Source organism: Megalobrama amblycephala, linkage group LG23 (assembly GCF_018812025.1).
Source record: "Megalobrama amblycephala isolate DHTTF-2021 linkage group LG23, ASM1881202v1, whole genome shotgun sequence".
Lineage (NCBI taxonomy): Eukaryota > Metazoa > Chordata > Actinopteri > Cypriniformes > Xenocyprididae > Megalobrama > Megalobrama amblycephala.
In genome coordinates this window covers 21,320,119-21,344,605 of record NC_063066.1, presented here as the reverse complement: position 1 = coordinate 21,344,605, position 24,487 = coordinate 21,320,119, and the positions used below count along the sequence as shown (strand labels likewise).

General features: G+C 39.2%; 1 protein-coding gene across 5 annotated transcripts; it reads left to right on the top strand.

Annotated features, from left to right (window-relative positions):
• LOC125258649 (C-terminal binding protein 1) lies at positions 1-24,210 on the top strand. Of its 5 annotated transcripts, none has more exons than XM_048175590.1 (11): positions 1-216; positions 1,229-1,286; positions 1,517-1,670; positions 10,690-10,844; positions 10,917-11,061; positions 11,155-11,361; positions 16,068-16,282; positions 17,513-17,643; positions 17,790-17,917; positions 20,150-20,270; positions 20,362-24,210. In XM_048175590.1, exons 3-11 carry the CDS (start codon positions 1,613-1,615, stop codon positions 20,549-20,551), a joined length of 1,350 nt encoding a protein of 449 aa, XP_048031547.1. In that variant the 5' UTR covers positions 1-216; positions 1,229-1,286; positions 1,517-1,612; the 3' UTR covers positions 20,552-24,210. The 5 variants fall into 5 exon arrangements, with proteins under 5 accessions (XP_048031547.1, XP_048031548.1, XP_048031549.1 ...); XM_048175591.1 differs by having other exon boundaries at positions 1-225; XM_048175592.1 differs by lacking the exon at positions 1-216 and adding an exon at positions 274-292.
• The last annotated feature ends 277 nt before the right edge of the window (positions 24,211-24,487 follow it).

Below are 24,487 nucleotides of genomic sequence, written 5' to 3'. Positions count from 1 at the left end.
GACACCGCAATCTCACAGACTGACCTGTAGAAGGCGCTCTTCTCTACATCGCTCATGTCTCTGCTCTGAATACTCGCTCTTTCCACAGCACGTTGTCTGTGCGGCCTCGACTTCCTTTTCTGTGTAGATTTCATGGCGAGTGATAGCGGGGAAGAGTTGATTCACCTACCGTGACCACACTGACCCGTACATCAACCTCGAGAGACGCTTTTTCGGGTGAGTGGGGTGCGTTACCCTGCTTCTGGACTGTCTTTGACACATTACTCACATCAGACTCTGGATTGTGTGTGCTGTAAGACTGCAGTGTGTTATTATGACTGTGTATCTCTCACACTGTGTGTTTAATGTTTGGTAGCTCAGTTAGCAACCAGTCTAAGCGCCTTTCTCAGTCAGTGTATGTTCAAGAGAGTCAGAGATTGAACTCTATCAGAGATTAATGTAGTTGTAAGAGCGATTAAAAACCATAAATGAGCTCTTAAGTTTTCCTCTACGCGTTTGGAGGTTAATTGTGTGGTCATTTGCATTGTGTCTTGCTGCATGTGCTAATTAGCTAGCGCAGCGCTAACTGGAGAACTTCAAGCGAGCGAGCGACAAAACTACAACGCACAAGTTAAAATCACCGAAACTGCACGTTTCTTCCGTTGAACGCGACTGTTTGAGACCGCAGCCGTTCGTCTCGCGCTCACCAACTGTCCGCGCGCAGAGTTCTGCAGTCTCGCGAACGAAGAGCGCTCGAGACGCGGCGACACGACGCTTTTCAGGATTTATGGATGTTTCGCTTAATTTACGTGGTTTTCTTTAGTTTTTCCTGTTCTGAACTAGCCTACACAGTAAGAGGTTTGTTCATTTAGCGTCATGAGAGAGAAATAACTAAGTGAAATTGAAGTTAATTACGAAGTTATCATCAACTGAGCGCTCAAAACATGCATGCTAAATAAGTTTGTTTCTGAAAACACTTTAACGTATTCATTCGGTCGTTTTACGGTTGTTTAGATTTTAAGTATCAAATGGTTTACTGAGGCTCTTAAATAAGCTAGTTTAAAACGGTAGCCTCATTGAGGCACTACAACTATGCTATGCTTAGTGGAGAAATGGGCGTTTTTTCCTCTTTCAAACGCCTCAGATGATATGAGTAACTAGGTTTTCTTAGGATTTTTCATTTTAAATGAGTTCTCTACGCTCTGCCCTTGTTCATAAGTAATGCTTGTTTGATGTCCTCCCCCTTCAGCTGCCATTATAAAGACTGTGACGTCAACGGAGTAGTTGATTGGCTTTGTCATCATCAGGTGGGTAGTTTCATTTGACATTTTCCCAGCACTATTTCTAAGTATCAGTCATTTATGTGGTTGAAGTCTCACTGTGAAACCTTTCCAAAATGAATAGTAAAAGTATTTTATCACCAGATAAAATGCATGACATGCTTGTTTCAGCTTATTTTTAGTGGAGTGTTTAGGTAGTCGGAGTGCTTTTGGTCTGAATCTTAACCTGTGAAATTGATATTCGCTGCTATTTTAAGGATCTGGGTGGTTTCTGGACTGAACGCTGTGGTGTGCCCTCTCTCTCCCTCATCGTGTTGTGGCCGTAGCTGGTCTTACTGAAGAACTGCCAGTCGATGGCTCTGATGGACAAACACAAAGTGAAGCGGCAGAGACTGGACCGCATCTGTGAAGGTGAGAAGACGTAACCTTATGAGATGGATATAGCCTATTGACTTTAAACAACCCGAATCTCTTAAATTCAACATAAAATTACATTTGCACCCACTTTGTCCATAATGTGTATATGTTTAAGGACAATATTTAGGATGGGACTGTAATTGACCCGTCGCCAGGAGTTTGATTGACAAGCGATCTAACCAGTCAGAATGCACAATCTGCCATTTTGTCCGACAAAGTAGTCAGGAGTTAGAAGATTAACCTCGGTGGAGTTAAACTTGAAAAATTGTGTATATTGACGTCTTTCCGTTTTTGAAACAACATTCATTCTCATGTTCTTTCATGTTTATTTGATGCTATAAATGGACTAGTAGGAAGAGATGATCGGTTTACGAGCCTCTTGAGCTGAAGCGCTACAGCAATCTGTCACGACCATGGTCACGACTCATTAAAAAGCCACAAAACGTTTTTTTGTTGTTTGAATTTCTTTAAAAACTACACAGTTTGAAAGCTGGGATTTTGTTTAATATCATAAGTAACCTGCTCTGTCTTGTCTGTCGACGTGTTGTCAGTATCCTCTTTGATCTGCAATGTATTTTTCACTGCGTGTGGCGTGACAGCGCCATGGCTTGTCGGACAAAGCAACAGTAACTAAGGGGGGCGGGTCTTTGCGAAGGGTCAATTGATTGCGTTATGAGAAGCAGCTATTGTGTAGTTATCAGTTCTCCACAGACACCTTTTGTTCAAATTTGATGTCAAGTTATTAGGTTTTGATGAAAGAATTTTTATCTATTTGGTATTATGTAAAATGAATTCTTCACAATAAGACCATGATGATTATGCGTCAATTTTGATTTCATATTGACTTTAATCTTTGCATCCACCACCAGATACACAGGCCTGAAAAGCATTGCATTTTATGTCTTGAGCTTCAAAAAGTGATATTAAGTTTTCCAAATGTTTATAGAGAAGTGATGTATTTATTTATTATTCATGTGTGTCTGTGTAAATCTTGTCTGTCCCTGTCAAAGTGTCAGTGTACTACGTGAACTAACAAACACTGAGTGATGGATGGGCAAATGTTGGGCATGTTTGTGTGCCTGGTAATGTAGTTGTTAGACAGTTTGAGCTCTGTTCTCTTATCTTTTTCTCCTTCCTGTTTGTGCAGGGACGGCACGAGCAGCTCAGACTCGCACTACTACTAAAAAACAGTTCCTGTGTGTACTTTATTAAATAGTACATTACTACTAAATGAACATAACTCCTGTCCGTTTTCTGCCACTTTCATAAAATCCAGGGAATGCTAGTTCTCTTTAGGTTTGGCGAACATTAGGGGTGCCCTTGACTAAAGATTTTTCTAGTCGACTAGTAGTCATTCATTTAGGCGATTAGACAACTAATCATGCATTTATATTAGTAAACCAAATAAATCATATTAATGAGCCTTTAACATAGCCTAGTCAGTGCTCGAATGCACACATAAAGCTTGCAGCAGCGCACTGGCAAACATAATAATCATGAATATGGCATGAAAAAACAGGAGGAGACTAAACAATTCAATGATTTATTGATAAACTAGTGTTTTGTGTGTTTTCGGCTGCAGAGATGAAGTTGACGATGCTGATTCGTCATCTCCGCAGCAGTGGAAGTGCCTATATGCACATTTCATACGGATTACATAATCTGAGAATATTTGTTTTAAATTTGAATCGGTTGATTTAAAAGTAGACCTTTCAAGCTTTCCATATTTCTCATGTCTGTGAGGCAAGTATATGGTGAGTTTCGGTTCATTTTTGTGACGCGCTCAAGTCCACTTGAGACCGAGACGGCGGAAAGCGGGTCCTGTTTGTTTTCATTATTTTACAAAAGCACAACGTTTTGTTGTTGTGAGTCTACAGAAATAAAAGCAAACCATTTACAGTTGCGAATGTTGAATTATTCTTATCTGTATGACGGAGTATTTTAAATGCAAGTAATCGCACCAGCGCCTCCACGTCATGCAGTAAGCGCGCTCCGATTCCACACAAACACTTGGATATGTGTCAAATAGCGCACATTTATCTAGGTTAACGTTAGAGTGTGTGGACTTGTTTCAAGTGATAAGCCATATTTGAGGTTGATGAATGATAGGCAAATGTTTGGATTTCCTTCCCGTTAACAATATGTCCGTGACAGACTGCGTGATTTCGCCACTTCCTGTGGAGGTTTTTTTCTTCTTCTTCGACTTACCGACATACAAATTTTGGTCGACTATGCCTCTTCTTGTCAACGGTTAGTCGTCTATTAGGGGGCAGCCCTAGTGAACATAGTCTCATCTCTTAAAGATGCACAATTGGAGGTGTGTAATGAACACAAAAGGAGTAGGCTGTATATTAATGAGTCAGTGTGCTGTATATTGCAGTCCCCTTTATGTTTTCGGCTCAACATCGAAGAGGAACTCCACACAAAATGTAGATGATGTTGATATTAGACCTGCTCACTAAAATTTGAATAGATCCTAATTTGTGGACCCAGTGTTTAATGGGTTGAAGTTGTGTGATCGGATCCATAAAATGTGCGGTATCTATGGCAATGCTTCAAGATAAGTATGACTATTAGATTAACTCTGCATGTAATTCTGCATCAATTTGCAATTGATTGACAAGACAATTCGGGAACCCTCTTGGAATTCTGCATCAATTTGCAATTGGTTGACAAGACAATTCAGGAACCCTCTTGCAATTCTGCATCAATTTGCAATTGGTTGACAAGAAAATTCAGGAACCCTCTTGCAATTCTGCATTTGCAATTGATTGACAAGAAAATTCGGGAACCCTCTTGCTACACTACATGCCGTGATTTTTTAAAAAAAAATCTTTTTTATTATTATTATTTTTTTTTTTTAGGTTTTGACCTGTATTTGCGTGCCTTGTTATTTGAACCTTGCTGTTGTTCATGTCATGAAGGTTATCTGTTAAATAATCTTTTTGCAGGCCATATGATTTTTACTTAGTTGGCATGGAATGAAATTTCACTCTATTTTCTTATTGATCATAAACTGTTCTTCCATGCATATGTTTTTAAAATTTTTGATCACAGTGTCATAAATGGATCTTCCTGTGCAAACAGACTGGAGATGTATGCAGGACTTCTCTAATCATTTAGGCTATGTCTACATTAATCTGGATACATTTGGAAACGTTGAAAGCGTTTTCATTTCAAAATGCTCTTCATCCACACTAGTGTTCTTCAAAAGTTTCTCATCAACACTGAAACATTGGAAGATGCTAAATTCACCTTACTGCGCGTGCGTGAACCCTCATAAAAGCTCACTGAGATGATACAGATGGAATAGACAAAATGAAATTATCACGTAATTCTTCTGGCAGGATCATTTTATTTAGCAAAATATCTCACCATTCACTGATGTCGCACTCAGTCACCATTATGTGTTCAGTCTACAACGCAACTGCTTTCATGTTTTGCAGCAGGACCGCAACTGCAATTAAATTTTCCGTCATCTTTGCTGGACTGTGATAAAGTGATAAAGTGACAAAGTCTGCAAAGTGACATTTTAGCAACGTGTGGAAGTGAATCGCACATAACAGGCACAATAGCGATATAAAACATACATATCTATCGGTTCTATGTGCGTCACATGACTAAACACCTGTTTTCAAATTTATCCACTTTGGAGAGCGATTTCAAAAATCTGACAAAAACGCATCTCAGTGTCGATGGAAGGCCAAAATGGAGAGAAAAAGATGCATTTTTTTAACGAAAATATATTAGTGTGGACAAGGCCTTCGTTGCTTAAACTCGCCCCTGCAAGCTCATGTTCATCTGCTTCTATTTTTGAGTGCAACAATCACATCTCAAAATCTAGTGAATAACAGATAACTTTTCGCTGTTAACAATGCTTTATTAATTTTAAAGAATTCCACATTGACCAAAGGCTGTTCCAGAACAAAATAAAAAATGGTTCTCGATTTCCAATATTAGCTCACGTTGTGCTCTTTGCAATGACAATATTAACCATATATCACAGCCATATATCATATATCATATATCAACCATATATCATTTTATTGCTTAATTGTGACTAGGGGTGTAATGGTACATGTATTCGTCCTGAACCATCACGGTTTGATACATGCAGTCACACAACATATACAGTCAGTCATAGGTGATCCACACTCCAATCTAGAATAGGCGCACACGGTAATGCAATGCTGTGTGCTACCAGTAAAATGTGCAGAAGAAGAGACATATAGATTGAAATGTTTACATGTACTCTCTCAACCAGTGTTTGCATGTTAGTTCACTAGAGAAATGAGTTCTAGAAAGGAACATATCATTAAATATGTGCACTACATTAGCTCATATATTCATTATATGTAATTTACCTGTTAGTAATGTCTTGATTATTTAAAGTATGTGTAAATAAATTACGACAGCACTGGTTAAAAGAATTGGAGTAGAAAACTAAATTTATAATTAGATTAATTAATGCAAAACCTGCCTTGTGTGCAATTTACGGTTTTTTTTTTTTTATTTGAGTGTTGCATTATTATATCTAAAGACAAATAGCAACTTAATTTAATAATTTGGCCTCTGTTGTTAATTGTAACCTTTTATAGTAGTGTGTGAGTAAGGGCTCCCTATATGGTTTACAGCATTAGCTAAGCTAGTTTTTTAATCCTTAATTTTAAATATATTTGAATTTATTTAAACACAGAGACACAATTGTTAAAAAGTTTATAAAAAAAAAAAAAAAACATTTTTAGTTTTCTCCCCCCTCCTGTACCAAACCGTGAAATCATAACTAAGATACGTACTGAACCATCATTTTTGTGTACCGTTACACCCCTAATTGTGACAGTTTAAATGCTAATTCAAATAGGGAGAGTGTCTTGTGCCATTATGCAATTTACATAGAGATTGTAACTGGCAGCTTCCCTCTCATCAGCAGTTGCCTCGGGTTAAACTTTATTATTATGCAAAACAAGTTTTGTTTGCAGATTACATTCTATAAGAAAATCATTAACGTCATCAGCTCAGGCAGTGCGTTTTTTTTTTGTTTTTTTTTTTTAAATGATCTCCGCTGATAATTTTCCTGATATTTAAGCCCAGTTTTATGTCTACAGCTGCAGATGGCAGTGATATTTATCCAAGTGACAGCAAAAGAGAGAGCTAGGGGGCGGGTGAAGAGGATAACGGAGGCGTTTCTTTGGAAGAGAGAGGTCATGTAGATGTGAGCAGAACAAGACTGTCTCTTTAAAAAACAACAACTGCCTAACTGCCTCTAGTGCTGCTTGTCAATGCCGTGGAGGTTTGTGCTGGTTGGCCGGCGCTCAAAGTCCAGGCCTGTGATTGGACCGCCACCGTGGGGGAGGGGCCAGTGTGGATGACATGGGAGATGGGTGTCTGCCAGGCAAAAACAGCCTGACACTGATTGTAAAGGGTGGAGAGAGAGCGATAGAAGGAGAGGAGGGGAGAGAAGACAGGCGCGTGGATTTCATGATGCAAGGTTTGGACCTTCGTGTACCTGCTTGATGTTATGTGTATGTGTGTGTGTTGCCTTGAAGATGCAGTGCGAGTAATTCATATGGGTGTGGTGTCAGCAGCGGGCATAATTTTCCTTTTTGCCGCTTCTAGTGCATGTCCTTGCAGCTTGAGCAAGAGTGTGTGTGTGTGTTGGCCAAGCAGGAGGCAGGGTGTGGTGCAGCTGTATTATCATCCACCCACCCTTCCCCCCCTCTCCTTGAGACCGTGTGTGCGTGTGAGGACCATGTGGGGGGTGAAATGGCGAGGGAGGGAGAGCGAGAGAAGGTTTGGGAGGGGGGGTGAAGCAGAGGAGAAATGAGCACTGAATGAATGGCATTGTTTGCATGGCCATGCTTGTATTGCGGCCCTCTCTCTTTCTCATGCATCCTGGCGCAGACTCAACGCACGGCATCTGTGCTCTCAGCGCCGTTCTCGCAGTGACCCTACAGCAATAAGTGTTTGCATTGTTCCTTGCGAGAGCACCGCGGACTATGAATTTTGCTGCTCAGCCATTTTATTCTTCTGCATCTCTCTTGTTTTATGTATTATGTTTATTCCACTCACGCTCTGTACTGCCATCACGCAGCGTGTGTGTGTTTCCACAAAGCATTGATTTGGAGGGAAAGAGTGCAAATATTTGTCTTTAAGGTCTCGTTATGGCACTCTCCTTAATCATTAGCTGTGCACAGGAGTGTGATAGCATGAGAGTGCGTGTTGGTGAACGTCACAGAGGCGTCTTACCCCACCCCCATCTCAGCCTCCAGTGCAGCAGCACCTGTCAGTGATGGAAGGGGGGCGTTGGGTCTTAAAATCGTAGAACATTGCTGTTCGGATCAGTTTTACACAAGCATCGTTCAGTAGAAATAGGTTTTGGGGTTTGTGAGTTATTGGATGAACAGTTTTTAACACCTTTTCCCCCCACAGCTGTTCTTAGACGAGTGTGATAATGAGATCATAATTATATGACAAGCAAAATCTCACATCTTGTTATGCGATACTTCTGGCAGTGCATTCCCATTCCCTGAACTGCATCTCTTAATTCCTCTTAAAATAGTCAGATTAATGAATTTTGCCGTTTAAAACACTGTTCGTTATGTAATGCAGGTTAATGATCGTGGTACACAGAACATCCTGATGCATGATGGGAATCTGATGATACAGATCAATTAAGTTCTCCTCTTGCATCCTTTCCTGTCTCGTCCTAAGAACTGTACGTTTCGGAAATTCTTCTCAGGCTGGATTTGTTTTTGCGTTTGCTCAGAAATGTCCTTCCTGTAGTTGTTCTGCGTTTGGCTGTAACAGGCAGAAATTCCTCATTGTCTGATGTCAGCTTTTTACCCTGCTAATTTTAAAAAAAGTGCTGTCTTCAACTATGAACAAAAATTACATCACTGCTCCTTTTTTACAGTCATTTGTGACTGTGTACAAAAATAAGACTGTCCCTATCTTGCAGTAAATATAGTGCTGCTTTCTGATATGGCTGTTTGAATCTAAAGTTGAATGACACTTTAGTCTGTATGACAAATCATCTTGAATTTGGCCTTTTGCCTTGTAATGATGCTGTACTGCATCGTTCTGTAGCATGTCTGCACCTCACAATTCAATCTAAAAACAGTGTTTACAATATAGTGCTTGCATGTGCATCTGTGACAGGTTCTTACTAGGCATGCTCAAATCTACACACATTCAAAATGGACCACTAGACACTTGATGAAATATGGAAGGGAAGCTCAGACCTTAAGTAGTGTAACTAATAGATAGGAAGCTAATTAATGTGCTAAATATGGAAGTTGTGCAATAGCTTATAAGATGTTTCAACAGAGATCTTGAGATTATCGCACTAAAACTCACTGCAAGAAGTTTAAAGCGTATCTGTTTGACATGTATTTTACTAGGGCTGTCACTAATGATAATTTTGGTAATAAAGTAATTGGTCAATTACTCTGTGAATGGAGCCGTTCTGACACTTTGAATTCACTTTAGTGCTATGCTATAGTATGATTTTTATTTTTAAATGGTTTTAATATATTGTGCAGCTTTAGAAAATGTTCTAATAATGCGGTTCATGGGTTTTTGTCCAGGTAATGCGCCATTTCCAGTTAATAGACACAATTGCAGTTGAGGATTTTTTTTTTCAAATCTAATACTCCAATCGAGGAATCGTGACAGCCCTATATTTTACCATTTATATTAACAGTTATTTTGAATGTACTTGCTGTTGATTGATTGTTAAATAACTTTTAAACCTTGATGAAGTTACCTTAAGTGAAATCACTTCTCTAAATAGAGATGTGCAAAACTACAGCTAGATGGAGTGTAATGGTTTAGAATGCAGGGCTCTCAAAAGTTAAACTATTTTGAACACAAGGGTTAGTTCACCGACAAATGAGATTTTCTCACCCTAATTACTACAAACATGTATGACTGGTGTTGTTCTATGGATCACAAAAAAAAAAAAAAAATCTGTTTTTTTTGTCCATACAATAGAAGTTAATTATTACCATTAACAGTTTGGTTACCAGCATTCTTCACATTATATTTTCTGTACCAGAGAAGAAAGAGATTTGGGAATGATGTGAGGGTCTGTAAATAATGTCAATTTTCATTTTTTGTGTGAACTTTCACTTCAACTCTTTCAAATAAGTTATGATGCAACATCTAAAAATGTTGATATGCATTTGTATGGCTCCGTTCAGGCTTTATTGTGCAAACTGTTTAACAACAAAAAATAAGCTTGTTTTTTCTTGATTTTTGTTTTTCTTCTATTACATTTAGAGATTTTCATCTTTTATGTATTAGACCTGAAGTAGTTAGTGATGGTTTAGCAGTATGGAGACAAAGATAATTTAGCTTCCAGTCTGCTGAATGTAGGTCATTATGAGTCATGTGAAGACTCCCTGCCCCCTTTCCTCATCTCCTTCCCTCCCTCTGTCCCCTGCTCACACTTTCGTTTGTCAGGTTGGGGGGGTTGGGTTGGACCCTGGAGTTGTTAGCTGTTGTCTTGCCTCATAATAGTAACAATCATAAAATAGTTTCAACGTTCAAAATATTATGAAATTCTCTTCTAGCTTTGTAATAGTTTAATGTCATTTGATATGGACGTTTGTTGACGTAAATCATCCGTCATGTGTTTGGTAAAAAGAAATGCTGATAGTCTTGAAAGGCTTCAGAATATTTGGTTTTGCCTCTCATAATGCATTTTAGGATGTTTTTACAGGATGAATTTATTTAATGCTGCTTAATCTGCTAATCTGATGTAATGAACCTTGAAGTTAATGTTGCAAACGATGGCAGATGCTGCTGTTGTTTATTAACATGACTAGTATCCATAAGCTTTGTTCTTTTTGGCGCTGCTTTACTGTAATGGTTTTAAAATGTTTGCTTGTAGGTTCATATAAAGGACACATGTGGTGTTTGTGATGAGAATTATGGTCATTTGATGAACAAGTTGAGTTTCCATTACATGTAAGAAATGATTAAGTAAGGTGATTTTTTTGGTGTCCTGCAGGTATTCGACCACCCATCCTCAATGGGCCCATGCACCCTCGTCCGCTGGTGGCACTGCTGGATGGGCGGGACTGTACTGTGGAGATGCCCATCCTGAAGGATGTGGCCACTGTGGCCTTTTGTGATGCCCAGTCCACCCAAGAAATCCATGAAAAGGTAATGTCACAGGCTGTGCCCATATCTAAGGCTTTTATTCAGTCAGTTTCATGGTTATTTGTTCTGCTGCAGGTCCTAAATGAGGCTGTTGGTGCTTTGCTCTACCACACCATTACGCTCTCGCGAGACGACCTGGACAAATTCAAAGGTCTTCGGGTCATTGTGAGGATTGGCAGTGGATTTGACAATGTTGATATAAAAGCTGCAGCAGAGCTGGGTGAGTTTTGTTCCCGTGTTGTGAGATGATCATGTTTGATTGAACGAGTTTCAGTCGGACTGACTGTTTAAACTGGTTCTCTGTTTTAAACAGGTATAGCAGTGTGTAATGTGCCAGCCGCATCGGTGGAGGAGACGGCAGACACTGCCATGTGTCTAATTCTGAATCTGTACCGTCGTGTCACCTGGATGCATCAGGCTCTACGTGAGGGTACCCGTGCCTCCAGCGTGGAGCAGATTCGGGAGGTGGCAGGAGGCGCTGCGCGTATTCGAGGGGAAACATTGGGCATCATCGGACTGGGTGAGTCCTGATATGATTAAATCAGGGCTGGCAGGAAAACCAAGGCTTTTTGAATTAATCAGTTCTATTAAGGTGACTACAATATCATTTCTTTAAATATTAATTCACTAAAGAAGACAATCCAGATGCTACAGTCAAAAAAAAAAAAGAAAGAAATCATGCACTGGTAGGCTGGTAACCCTTGTGGTATTTTTGAGTGGCTCAACAGTGCGACATGCAGTATTTTTATATATATATATATATATATATATATATATATATATATATATATATATATATATATATATATATATATAATCTGTGTAACGAGGTCGTATTCAATTACGAAACTAAATAGAGCGTTGAAACAGGAAGTGAAGTAAACGGAAGAGAATGTAAAATAATTAGGGTCTACATAACAGAACATAAACCTGACAATAAGATCATAGGGCTATTGTTATATGTAAAATTGTTATTTCCGATCCTCGAATCTGACTAAACCAGACTTTTTCTGCTGATATTTCATGAGTATAAGCAGAACTACTCATCTGCGCATTCTAGATGGGCTGTCAGTCAGTGCAACTGCATTGTTTTGCCACAAGGTGGCGGCAAGGGACTGTTTTTAGGTCTTTAAACAGTTAATTCAACTACACGTTCAAAAACGCTGATTAATTCAAAGAGAGATGTAAAGAAACATGCTGCTGAAATCATTTTAACTTTGAGCGCCACTCTATAAGGCTCAGCTGACCAGTAATGCGTCAATGCTAAGGCAGAGATTTCGCTATCCTTGGACACGACAACCTTTTTTCACGAATGTATGTCTCGACCTGAAGGACAGACGCAGGTAATCGCACACGCTCAGTCGATCTCTCTCACATTCACTGTTTAGGCTTGTTTATTGCAAATCTATGGAACCTCTGTACAAATCACCATGGTACACATTATGCTATCATTTTTAATTTTTAATATTTTGTACACATGCATGAAGTGTAAAACGAGAAGGACATAATCTTTCAAAAAAATAGAAAACATGCAAATATCGCGGTTGCTGCGGTTTTTGCAGTCCTCTGCGGTTGGCTCGTCATAGCGTGGTATTACTATATTGCGGTTATTGCGACAGCCCTATGCACTGGTCAGTTTTGAAATTTTGGGCTATTTCGTTTTTCATAACGTTGTTTCAGACTAGTGGAAAGGAAACATCCAAAATACTCTTGTTTATTTTTGTCTGTTGATTTCAATTACAATAAATATCTTTAAAGGTGGTTTTCTCAAAATTAGGTTTTTCTCATACGCTGAGACAGAAATCTCCACTTCAGCAGCACTTACAACTATACAGTATTGTTCCCATCTCTATTACAGAGGGGTTTGTTCATGTATCAGTTTCCTAATTTTATACAATGTTTTATTCATAAAAGCATGCAGATTTTTGATTCTGACTGTATGTTAAGAGATATCCAAAATCCCTTCTGTAAAAACCTTCAACTCTAGTATATCAATAAAATGTAACAAGAATTGGGATTTATCCAATGCTCAGATTTCTGCTCTGGAAATGCATACAAATTAGTACATATTAATTTAGATCATGCTTAATTTGCATTAGGGCTGCACAATATTGAAGAAAAATGCAATATGCGATATGATGATGCTTTGTGTAATATATATATTTAAAGTCCTTCTGTGGTGAAAATGAATTTTTTTTATGTTGCTTGTTTGTCTATGTGGTGTTTTAATATGCTTTAAGATAAACCATGTGCAGATTCATAAGTCAACACGTTTGCTGAGTATTTTCTATTTAAAACTGCAGTGAAAAATAGACAGTCTCAAACCCGTGGTTTGAAATTGTGTTTCTGATGTCACAAACTACCTTGTAACCAATCATGTCAACGTTCCGGCGGGCTTTAGCATATTATTAACCATGACCGCTCTGAAGCAGGACAGTCTCTAGTCTAGAGAATATATCCTGATATATTTTTCTGTTGATATAAAAATTTGGGTAGATTTGGCAATATAGCGGGTGTATGATGTATGTTGTGACGAACTATATGCCTTTCTCCACTGACATTAAGGTGTTCAAAGTGTTTTTACGGATATTGATTGTTAGAAGACAGCTGTCTGACTCACGAACGGGAACATGGTTTGTGTAACACATTATTAGCTGTTTGATAATGTAGTCAAGCAAAAGGTTAATCATATTAATTACCGCTATGTGTCTGGCGTTTGTAAAAAGTGATACCATTGTGCAGCGCTTACCTCAGTAAGTTCACAGAGTGGATCTCTTGAGCTCGTGCAAGTGAGTGGAGGAGGGGCTAATTAGCATATTCATATATCTGCATATAATAAATGAGACAAGGGTGTAGAGTTACATTAAAGCTATTTTAATGCATGAAGAATTTTTTTATAAAACTGACTACAGGGGGACTTTAAAATCTTAAAATGATATAACCAACACGTTTCAGATTCTTCTTGTTTAACTTCTGAATGTGAACAGCAATGTTTTACTGTAGCATTACATAAAAAGTATGTTTCATTTTAACACCAGTGTAAACCCAACTACATTAGGTTTAATTAACAACAGTATTTGAATAATGGAATGAAAAAAAATTAAACACTTCATAGTAGACCGATGTATCAGCCACTAATCGTTATCAGCCGATAAAAGCCATTTCACTATCAGCCATTGGTCAGTTGTTTAAAATCTGTCTGATAACGGCTGGTTATATCCTGTCAATCAAAAGGGTGCAGAAAAACCCGTCAGACTGCAACCGCTCAAAGAAAATCTCTCTTGTTGAATTTAGGGCAAGTTAATGTGATAATAATGCATTAACAGTTAAAAAATAGCTACATAAAAGCCAGCTCTATTTGAACCTATGAGTCTCCAGTAGTTCAAGCCAGGGATTCCAGGCCCATGGTTTTTCCCTACACCAAACATTATTTGTAGGGTGCCATCCAATAATTGCAAAGAGTTTTGTGCTTTACTTCTGAAAGAAACAGTCTCATCTTTCAAATTCTGTCCATTTTATCACATAATTCAAACAATAAATGGCATTCTGATGCTCTTAAAGGGATAGTTCACCCAAAAATGAAAATTGTCATCATTTACTTGCCCTCAAGTTTGGTATGAGAAAGAAAAAAAAAAAAAAAACTGTGGAAGTGGGCCCCATCAACTGTTTGGTTACCGACATTCCTCAAAATATCATCTTTTGTGTTCAGCAGAAGAAAGAAATTCATACAGGTTTGGAACAACTTGAGGGTGAGTAAATGATGACTGAATTTCCATTTTTGGGTGAACTATCCCTTTAAATGTGCTGTGACGGATGACTGTAGCGCCTCAGTTTGAAGTGGCAGTGCATAGTGCAAGTCTTTTCTTCCACTTTAATACAAGTTATATCTCGGAAAACATGCATGAATATCAGGTATGTTGAAAGATAAAGTACAACCGTAATCTGTCTCATGTAATCACTCAATCTGTTCCAATCTGTGGAAAGATGCCAATAAAACAGCTTGTGAAACAATGTCACTTAACCGCAGGAAAGTTATCTGATGTTCACAGTTTGTTAGTTAGCTATAGTAAAAATAAAAAAAACACTAGAGAGGAGCTTAATTACTGTTTATATATACATATTTATATGTATGTATGTTTGATGTTTGAATAAATTTGCCATGAAGACAAGTGATTATGAAAACTGCCTTAAGTGCAACTGAGTTGTATACAAATATTTTTAGTTTATTTGAGTGTAATTATTATATCTCAAAATAAATAGCAGTGGAATATAATACCTCCTGTTGTTAATTGTAACCTCTAATATTATAGTGTATCAAATTAGAGGGTTCCCTGTATAGTTTGCAGCATTATTTGGGAGGTTTTTTCCTTAAGAAAAATCAAACTATCGGCAGATGTCATTCTGAATAATCGGCTGAGAAATTTAGTATTGGTGCATCTCTACTGCTTAGTTTTCACTGTATGAATTAAATATACACTGATTCTTACTACAAAAGTTATTCCGTCAAGAGCAATGAGTGATTTTTCTGTCTATTGTTATTTGATAAACATTAAGCACACAGACAGAAGCTTGTTTATTAGGCTGCTGTCACTTTGAGATGCACGGATCCAATATATTGTTACACGCACACTTTCTTTCTCACCTGTTTACTCCACTTAAGACATAACTGTTTACATGAATACTCACCAAGATGGGCATTTTGACCATTTTGTGTGTATTTGGCCATATAAGCAGCGGAAGATAACTGAAATTGATATTACTTGCTGTCAGAGAGGCCGCTTCCTGTGTGTGTGAGTACTTCGCTTATTGCACCTAATAACCTTAAGCATGTCATACACAAGTCTGCATTGACCTAAAACTTAGACTTTTTGTAATCTTTATATATTAAAATCATTCAGCTATCATAAGCCATTGCGATTATGTACATTTGCGTTATTTCCATAATTTTGATATATCATGCAGCCCTAATTTACATATTTAACATTTCAGATAACTTATTTTACAAAAAATGCAATTCTTAATGTGAACCGTTAACTGGGGAAATTTTGATGTATGTTAGTTAATTTTTATTTTACTCTCTTCGCCTGTGGTATCTTGCCCTAAAATGAATCGTGAGTGAGTAATTTTATGAACCTCAATCTAATCTCGGGTTTTAACTGATTAGAGATTAGTAATGTGGTCAACTGAGCTCAGACTAAAACAGTTTCTTGTGATGGCTGTTTTTAGGACGTGTGGGCCAGGCAGTTGCTCTGAGGGCAAAGGCCTTTGGGTTTGGAGTGATTTTCTATGACCCGTACCTGCCGGATGGGGTGGAGCGATCACTAGGGCTCCAGCGCATGGCGACACTACAGGACCTGCTCATCCACTCGGACTGTGTCTCGCTACACTGCAGCCTAAATGAACACAACCACCACCTCATCAATGACTTCACCATCAAACAGGTACAAATGCAGTTCTCCACTAACACTCTTCTCATTAAACAGCACTGTTGAAGCCGTTCAGTTTCCCTGACTGCTTTTGGTATGGACCTGGGTCTGTTTGACATCAGTTTGATTCATTTGCTTCCTGTGAAAGCTGTTTTCTGAATTTGGGTTTACGCAATGGGACCGCACCCAGTTCTTGAAAATGGAGGACTGGATTATGTTTATGTGGACTCCAGTACTGCTCACAGTTGGTATGAAGGCAATCTGGCCCAATTTTTAGAAATAAACTGCACAAGTTTATTCCCAAGATAAATGGGAAAAGGTTACTCTTCCAACACATCTGTGGCAGACACAAAAACATTATTCTCTTTGTACTAAAGAACCTAAAAGGAGTTCCAAAAATGTGCCTGGGAGTAAGTTCATTTTAACTCTGTTCATGGTAAACACACAAAGAAATTCTCGATAGCGTGTCAAATATAGGAGTCAACATAGAAATGGACACTATGTAGAAGTGCAACATAAAACATATTCTTTTGTTTAATGCAATTTTACAGTCGTTGTGCATATCACCACCTGCTGGGTGATTGTGCAATTGTTTAATCTTATGTTTTTATCTTTAATCAGTTTATTTGAACTTTCAACTAGAATTATACTGTTTCTTGATGCTAAATGCATAAATTATAGAAAGACTGATTTAACTAAAAACAATGTCTGCTAGCAAAGATATGGCTGTTGTTTTTTGTTTGTCATTTTGCTTCTATATTTGTAAGTTAAGATGCATCATGTATATTTTTGTATAGAAATGCATTATGAAAGCACTATGTTGAAAAATAATTAGGAATGCAAATTTGCGATGATGCAAATAAAAAATATAGAGTAAAATAAACATTGCTTTGCTATAATACTGCTTTATAATTAAAGAAAAAAACAATGTAACTATAATACTGTGTGAAATCCCATGGAGCCTCATCAATAGTGCACACATGCACTGAATACCTCTGAAGTAAACTTATGTTATGTTCAGAGAATAAATTGCTATGTCTACTTGCATACCCTGAAAGTTACCTCAGTTTTTGGAACCCTAAGTTGAGGTTATCTATTTTCTTATCCGTCTTTACCCGGGTATGTCGCGTAACCTGCTTTATGGAATACACCTCTGTTGTGGCAAGAGATTGATGTGCAATCTAAGTGTGATAATACACCATAGTTGTCTTTCTTTTCATGTAAATCATTGCTTTTTTTGTGTAGATGCGCCAGGGCGCCTTCCTAGTGAACACTGCGCGTGGTGGACTGGTGGATGAGAAAGCTTTGGCCCAGGCTCTGAAAGAGGGCAGAATACGGGGAGCTGCCCTGGACGTCCATGAGGCAGAGCCCTTCAGGTGAGAGAAACAAGTTTCCTCTTTGATTTCATTATTTTATAATCGCATAATTTTATACTCCATATTCAACGATTTGCCTGTGAAACCCCCCTTATTGTTTTTGTTTTTCTCCCCTAATATGACACTAACCCCATTTTCTTTACCAGTTTCTCTCAGGGCCCACTGAAGGACGCCCCAAATCTTATCTGTACCCCACACACATCCTGGTACAGTGAACAGGCCTCCATTGAGGCCAGAGAGGAGGCGGCGCGGGAGGTGCGCAGAGCCATCACAGGTCAGAAAACACCAGGTGTTCATTATCAGCCTGTGCCTGCTGTGAATATCTGCTCGATAAAATGCTTTGCAGGAGGTTTCACTTATTTTCTTCTATGTGTGTTTGACATGCTTTGCAACACTTATCATAGAATAAACGAGTAATACAAAACATTTAAAGGTGGGGTAAGTCGATTTTCAAAAACACTGTTGGACATTGTTGACATTTTGAAATCAACCCAAACAAACCCCTCTCTTCATTGCTCTGCCTCCAAAACTGAAACTCCAATCCTAACCACCCTGCTCCGAGTTGGTCTCGAACCCCGGCCCGATCGCTGCTGGCAGGCATAGCGAGTGCACTAGCAGTGACACAAAACACCTCATTCTCTAGCGGTCCTCACTGCGCAGTGGTTTACCTGCAGAACTCTCAGTAGCTGGCCTGTGTTACACACGCATTGCGAGAGTGGATGTCTGTTTATCACAGCTGCTGCGCAACAAAATGCTTCACGAAAAATAAAGAGCAGATGATGAACGAATGACAAGGAAGCACAAAAATGAACGTACAGTACACAAGAGTAAATACAAAGTGTTCGTTGTTAGTCGCCAACAGCACAGCAGCTCCAGACAATCAATGACACTCAAACCCAGTGTTACTCACATGTGAAGCGGAATCAAAGAAGCCTCCGCATCTGTTTTCAGGCCTTCCCGCTTAGCTCTCTCCAGCGCTGGAAAGCTTCAAATATTAACGCGGGTCCTAAAGCGCTTGACCGGTCATAAACCTTCATCTCAGTGATATTCTCTCTTTCTGCATTTTTTGTTTTTGTTTTTTTTTTCCCCAAATCTCCCTCTTGCTTGTTCTGTCTCCTCGACCATCATATGCCCCCTAATGCTGATTGGTTACACGTTTGTTGTTGGTGTCGGCCGACTGACTTCCAAACAGTGTTTTTGAAAAACTACTTACTCCACCTTTAAGTAACCTTACACAGGCACTCGTAATTGGGCTGCAGCAGGTTTTTGCATCGATGGACAGATGAAGACTATCACTAAAGCACACAATAACCAACTGAAATTTGCATTCTCATAACAAGGCAATATAAAAAAAGAAAACGGATGATCAACTGCTCATCAAAGAAATACACAGCCACGCTATTGGCAGTTTAACTACATAAATGTTTTATGTTTTTTTTTTATTTTTAAAATCAGTAAGAAGTTTCAGTGTCTGCAATTTCACCTCTTTAGAAATTAAAAATTAGTAAAATCGAATTGTGATTGAACTCTGTTTCTTTATTCTTTATTTTTCAGTTGACTTAAAAGATTTTTAATGAAGCTGTTGTTTCTGTAACCCCAAAATGATAGAAATTTTTTACTTGGTGTTATTTTGTATATATATATTTTTAAATTTCTGGTGGCTCATGCCAACTTACCAACTTTATTGCATTAACACAAACTAGTTTGGGACTGCTATTTAATAGCCTTCCCTTTATAGGCCTAGTTATTCATCAGTATTAGTCATATTTGTATAATTTATGTGTATGTTAAGGGGTTATTTCACCCAAAAACGAAAATTCTCTCATTAATTACTCACCCTCATGTCGTTCCACACCCGTAAGACCTTCGTTCATCTTCAAAACAGTGATTTTCTGGGCATTGAAAGTGTCAGTTGTCTTGTTGGCAAGTTTGTATTTGTATTAGTTTGTATTCCGAAGATGAACGAAGGTCTTACGGGTGTGGAACGACATGAGGGTGAGTAATAAATGACAGAATTTTCATTTTTGGGTGAACTAACCCTTTAAGTAAAGTAGGACAGTACTAGACAGTATTTTTGTGAATTAAATTTGCTTGTTTTTTAAAAAACAAATTTGTATGTATGTATGTATGTGTAATATTATGTGGGTCTCATGGCCAGACCAGCTGAAAATTGTCTTGCACATCCCTAGTTAAAATGGCCTTGTTTTTCGTAACCGTTTTTGTATGCTGGTGTTTTTGGCGTCATCACCTGTCACAATATCATATGTCTGTGGAGTAATTTTAGAAGTCAATAAGGAAATGGAGGTTAAAATAACTTGTTAAAATACTCCCAATTCAATCAAAGACATTTTCTTAGCTGGTTCTAACACCTTAAGATCACCTATAAAGCCCTGACAGTGTATCACCCTTTCTTGTGTTGACGCTGTATAAATGACTGATTAACCACAGCCTGTGTCTTTGATGTGAGGCTTTCATTCATTGTCCAGGCTCTCTTGTGTCCATGCAGGTCGCATCCCGGACAGTCTGAAGAACTGTGTGAATAAGGAGTATTTGATGGCAGCCTCTCAGTGGCCGTCTATGGAGGCCACCACCGTGCACTCTGAACTCAATGGAGCTGCAGCCTATAGGTGACTACACCTCTGTCCTGACTGCTATTCGTGTTCCTACAGTATGTCAACATGTTTAAGAGAGTGACCACTGACTGTGTTTCTGTTGTAGGTTCCCTGCAGGGCTGATTGGCGTAGCAGCGGGTGGGCTGCCTGGAGCCGGGGCAGGAGTTGAGGGCATTGTGGCTGGATCTCTGCCCCTGGCCCACGCCATCGCCCCGGTCTCACACCCGCCTCATACCCCGTCGCCCGGGCAACCCTCCAAGGCAGAGGCGGACAGAGACATCCCTTCCGACCAATAGCATCCCAGCACATTCCATCTTTGCCCTGATTGATGCCCTTTCACCTCACCCAGGGGGATTGACACCCCTTGCTTTCAGTGTGACCTTGGGTCACCCCAGTCCAACAGAACACATGTACAAACCCAGGAGTGAAACCCTCTACCCCAAACGTACCCCTCGTTTCCACTCGCTGTATCCTCCGTTGATCACTTTGGCAGAAAGCAATAACTTCTCTCAAGGATTCAATAATTGGGTTGATACACACTATTTGTAAGCTACGAAATCCCAATTCCTTTGCTTTGTATCTACTCTGGACTAGTTGGAGTTTGTTTCTGAGTAGTGTTTCTTACATTTGTTCTTTTCTAATCTGTTTTAACAGCGTGGAAATAAACGCATGGACCTTGTTTTCTTTCCTTTGTCCCCTGCCCATCCTCCTCCTAGCATACATTTGTAAAACCTTCTCAACCTGTCCCATCTTAGCAAATGTTTGATTATCAAAACAGAGTAACAGCTGGCTAACATCTTTGATTAAATTCAGCAGCCATCAGTGTTTATTTCACAGCTGGTGTTCAATAACAGAGATCAAGGCTAATGGTGATAGCCTGTGGCTAAGAGTAACTCGGTCCATGGGAAGAGCTCAGATGTTTCACGTTCCTCTCTCACTCTCTCTTCATGTGAAAGGCATCTTCTAGAATTGTCCATACTCTCAATCTCTCTCTCTCCCTCTCCCTCTCTCTCTCTCTCTGCCTTTCAGAAAACAAGAGAGCTTCACCCCCAGAGCCGTTGGGGGTTTGATCATGTGCTCCACTTAAAGTCACAAGATTTACAGCATCCGTAATGCCTGAGGTCTGCATAACAGTGTCATTGAAATCGCATATGTGAGATTCCATCGTCTTGTGATGGCTGACTTCATTTTATTTTGTGTCACCCCTTGTGCTGCTTTGTGAACAGCTAGATGATGGGAGATTGCTCGTAGGCAACCATCTTCATAAATGCAAGTTTCAAACAAAGCCATATTCATTTGACAAACTGTGTAACATAGCTGGTTTAACAAAACGTATGACACATCTTAACCCCCCTCCAAAAAGACAAAACAAAACACAGATACCCTTTTTACAATGTTCATACAACATTGACCTCCCCTTGACTCATACTGAGATCCACCATCGCTAAGCTGATAATATTGGCACCTTTTTTATTCTTAGCCATTTGAAGAATATTTGCCTTGTTTTCCATATCTTCTCTCTGTCCTGAATTATCTCTTGCTGTACTTCCTCCTTGTGCCTCCTTTTCCGATTAGGCCTTCTCTTTGTGACGCGGCGAGGCACGCTTGTCCACCCTTCATATCTCTGCTCTCGCCCCCTCTGTCAATTCCCATGAAATCACTGTGTAGCGCACTCGCCTGCCCTTCCTCCTTCCCACAAGGCACTTAAACTCTTAATACACTTTGTAATACGTTTTCATACAGGCCTGATAAACAAACGGAACTTCATCCATCTTTTTGGGAGGAAGTCCTGGTTTAGGTGAGCTGGGGCTTATGTGCTCTGGAGGCTGCATTAAAGTTGATGGCCAGCAGGTGGTGATGACTTGCTTTCCCCCTCAGGTTCAGGTTTGGGCTGATTAACTCATCCCCGCTCAGCCGATTGTTGCACAGCGAGCCTCTCGTGAAGGTTTAGCAGAGATTCGGACAGACCTGTTGTGGGCTGCTCCATCTGTCACTCATCTACACACTTCCAGATTCTCAGGATGGGTGATGTGGCGGCTCTGTGCCACAGTTTAAAGCGGGTCGTACCCTGCGTTTGACATCTGCATGGGCGTCTTCTATGATATCAGCCTTTGTTTTCTCTGCGTTTCACCATTTAGAGCACAGAAGATAAGGTGGAAAGAATGTAAAAGCTAGGTCACTGGTTGCTTTCCAAAGAAGGTAGAAGAGTGTCTCGGGATAGCGTTCTGTCTGAAGAGAAAGGCCTTTCTAGTACCTCAGTAACAGATATTGAATGTATGCTCAAATCTTTCTCGCTTTGTACAGCTTTTTTAGATCATAGGTTCCTATTTCTGAGGGGGTGTGTATGCGTCTGCATGTATGTGACAGTGTGTGACTGCTTATCCAGTACTTCAGTTCTTTGCAAATGACAAAATAAAGCTTTTTTGTTTTTTTTGTTTTCTTCCTCCTTCAAGCATAGGATACTATTGTTTCATTTAGATGTAGTTTGAATCTCAGGCTTTAGCTTTAGAAAGTTCTTGATCTGTGATTTTTGTAATTTTCTGTATAAAGGAGCACAGTTTCACGTCTTTGTCGACATGTATGCTAATATACGGAGAAGAGGGGTCTGAAACTATATTTGGAAATGGCAGTAGTGCGATTGGGGATGATTTGCTGCCTACAAAACAGTTTGTTCTAGATAGCTGATGTCATCGTAAGTGTCCCCAGATGGCCGTCGTCCTCAATTGCCAATCCTCATGGATTAATGCATGATAATAGGATGGTCGTACCTATCGGGCCCCTCCCCCTCGCTTCCCCATTGGCCACGTTTTGATGTTGAATTTTGATTGACGTGCAGCTTTTCCTAGACTGAAGTGATCCCCTTTATTCTCGTCAACACTTTATAGCTGCTCTGTAAAATTTCTCTGTACTACAGCGTTTTTGAATTTTTCGAGTTTCTTCTAGCATTATCGTGGTGTTTCTTTTGCCGTCGGCATCATCTTTGATATGAGATGTGCGCTATGTGTTAAAACCAAGAAATGAGATCTAGTTTGTGTCATTCAGTGTTCAACATGTTGTATTGAAACATTTCAAGATGAGTCTCGTTCGATACTTTCACCCTCAGCATCCAGGAATCCCGTTTCTCGTCATGTGGTCCCCGCGCTGCCTTAATGTTGTAGATTGTGGTGGGCTTGGTGAATATATGTTTTTCCTCCACAAACCCCCAACCTCTCCTCTTCCCCCTACAAACACACATGCAAGAGAGAGGAAGCTGTTTTATTTAGCCATATGTTGCTCTGTGTGCTTGGTGCATATTTCTAGAGAACACAAATGGCTTTGACTTTAAGGTGCGAAATGCTCGGGCACTATGAAAGACCCTTTCAGGAGCCGCCGATGTGGTTAAATCTAGTCCGTGAAGGGAGGCTGGAGAGGACGGATGATATGGACTTGGAGCAGTCAGTTTCTCTCTCAGGGTTCTTATACACACATATCCTACAGCCGCCAGTTACACTCTCCCTCTATCCGAATGAAGATCGTGTTGTAGATCTCCAGAGCTCTCTTACACAGTCCATCTTTCAACAGTGAGTGTCTTTCTAAGTGATACTTTTCCTTTCTATCGCTCTTTCCTCCTCCTTTCTTTTTGCGTATTTGTCGCACTGACACCTAACAACAGAAGAATGAATGTTTTAATAGAACTGCGTGTAACGTTGAAGTTGGGAAATGTATTTTTACAACATGTGAACTTTTTATTCCTTTCTCTTACCTTCTTTTTGTTGTGAATTGATTTCCCCCTCCCCCTCATCACCAGACTGCAAAAAAAGTAAAAACAACACAAAAAAAAAAAAAATCCTGTAACTAGGCTCTTAAGCTTTACTTTTGTTTTTGTTTACTTTTTTTATTAGAAAACAATCATGTTTGTGATGGTAACCTGATGGTAAATTCCACAAGGTATTTTAATAAAATCCTAAAGATTAAACCCTTTGGTCGCTCGCTCTTTTCTGACATGAATTGAAAAGCTGAACTCTGAAGTCAGTGTAACATCATTCGCAGCTGGTTTTTCTTAACATGCACTACAGAAATTAATATTTTTATTCAGCTAGAACTCATCACATTGATCAAAAGTGAGAGTAAAGACATTTAAAATGTTACAAAATATTTCTGTTCCAAATAAATGCTTTTGAACTTTCAAAGAATCTTGAATTTGTTTTTTACAAAAATATCAAGCAGTTTCAAAACTGTTCAACATTGATAAT

Coding starts and splice junctions, on each gene's coding strand:
- LOC125258649 (XM_048175589.1), top strand. CDS start 7,047: ATGGGAGATGGGTGTCTGCCAGGCAAAAACAGCCTGACACTGATTGTA. Junction 11,062..11,154: donor AAAAGCTGCAGCAGAGCTGG/GTGAGTTTTGTT, acceptor TGTTTTAAACAG/GTATAGCAGTGTGTAATGTG. Junction 16,283..17,512: donor ATGACTTCACCATCAAACAG/GTACAAATGCAG, acceptor TTTTTTGTGTAG/ATGCGCCAGGGCGCCTTCCT.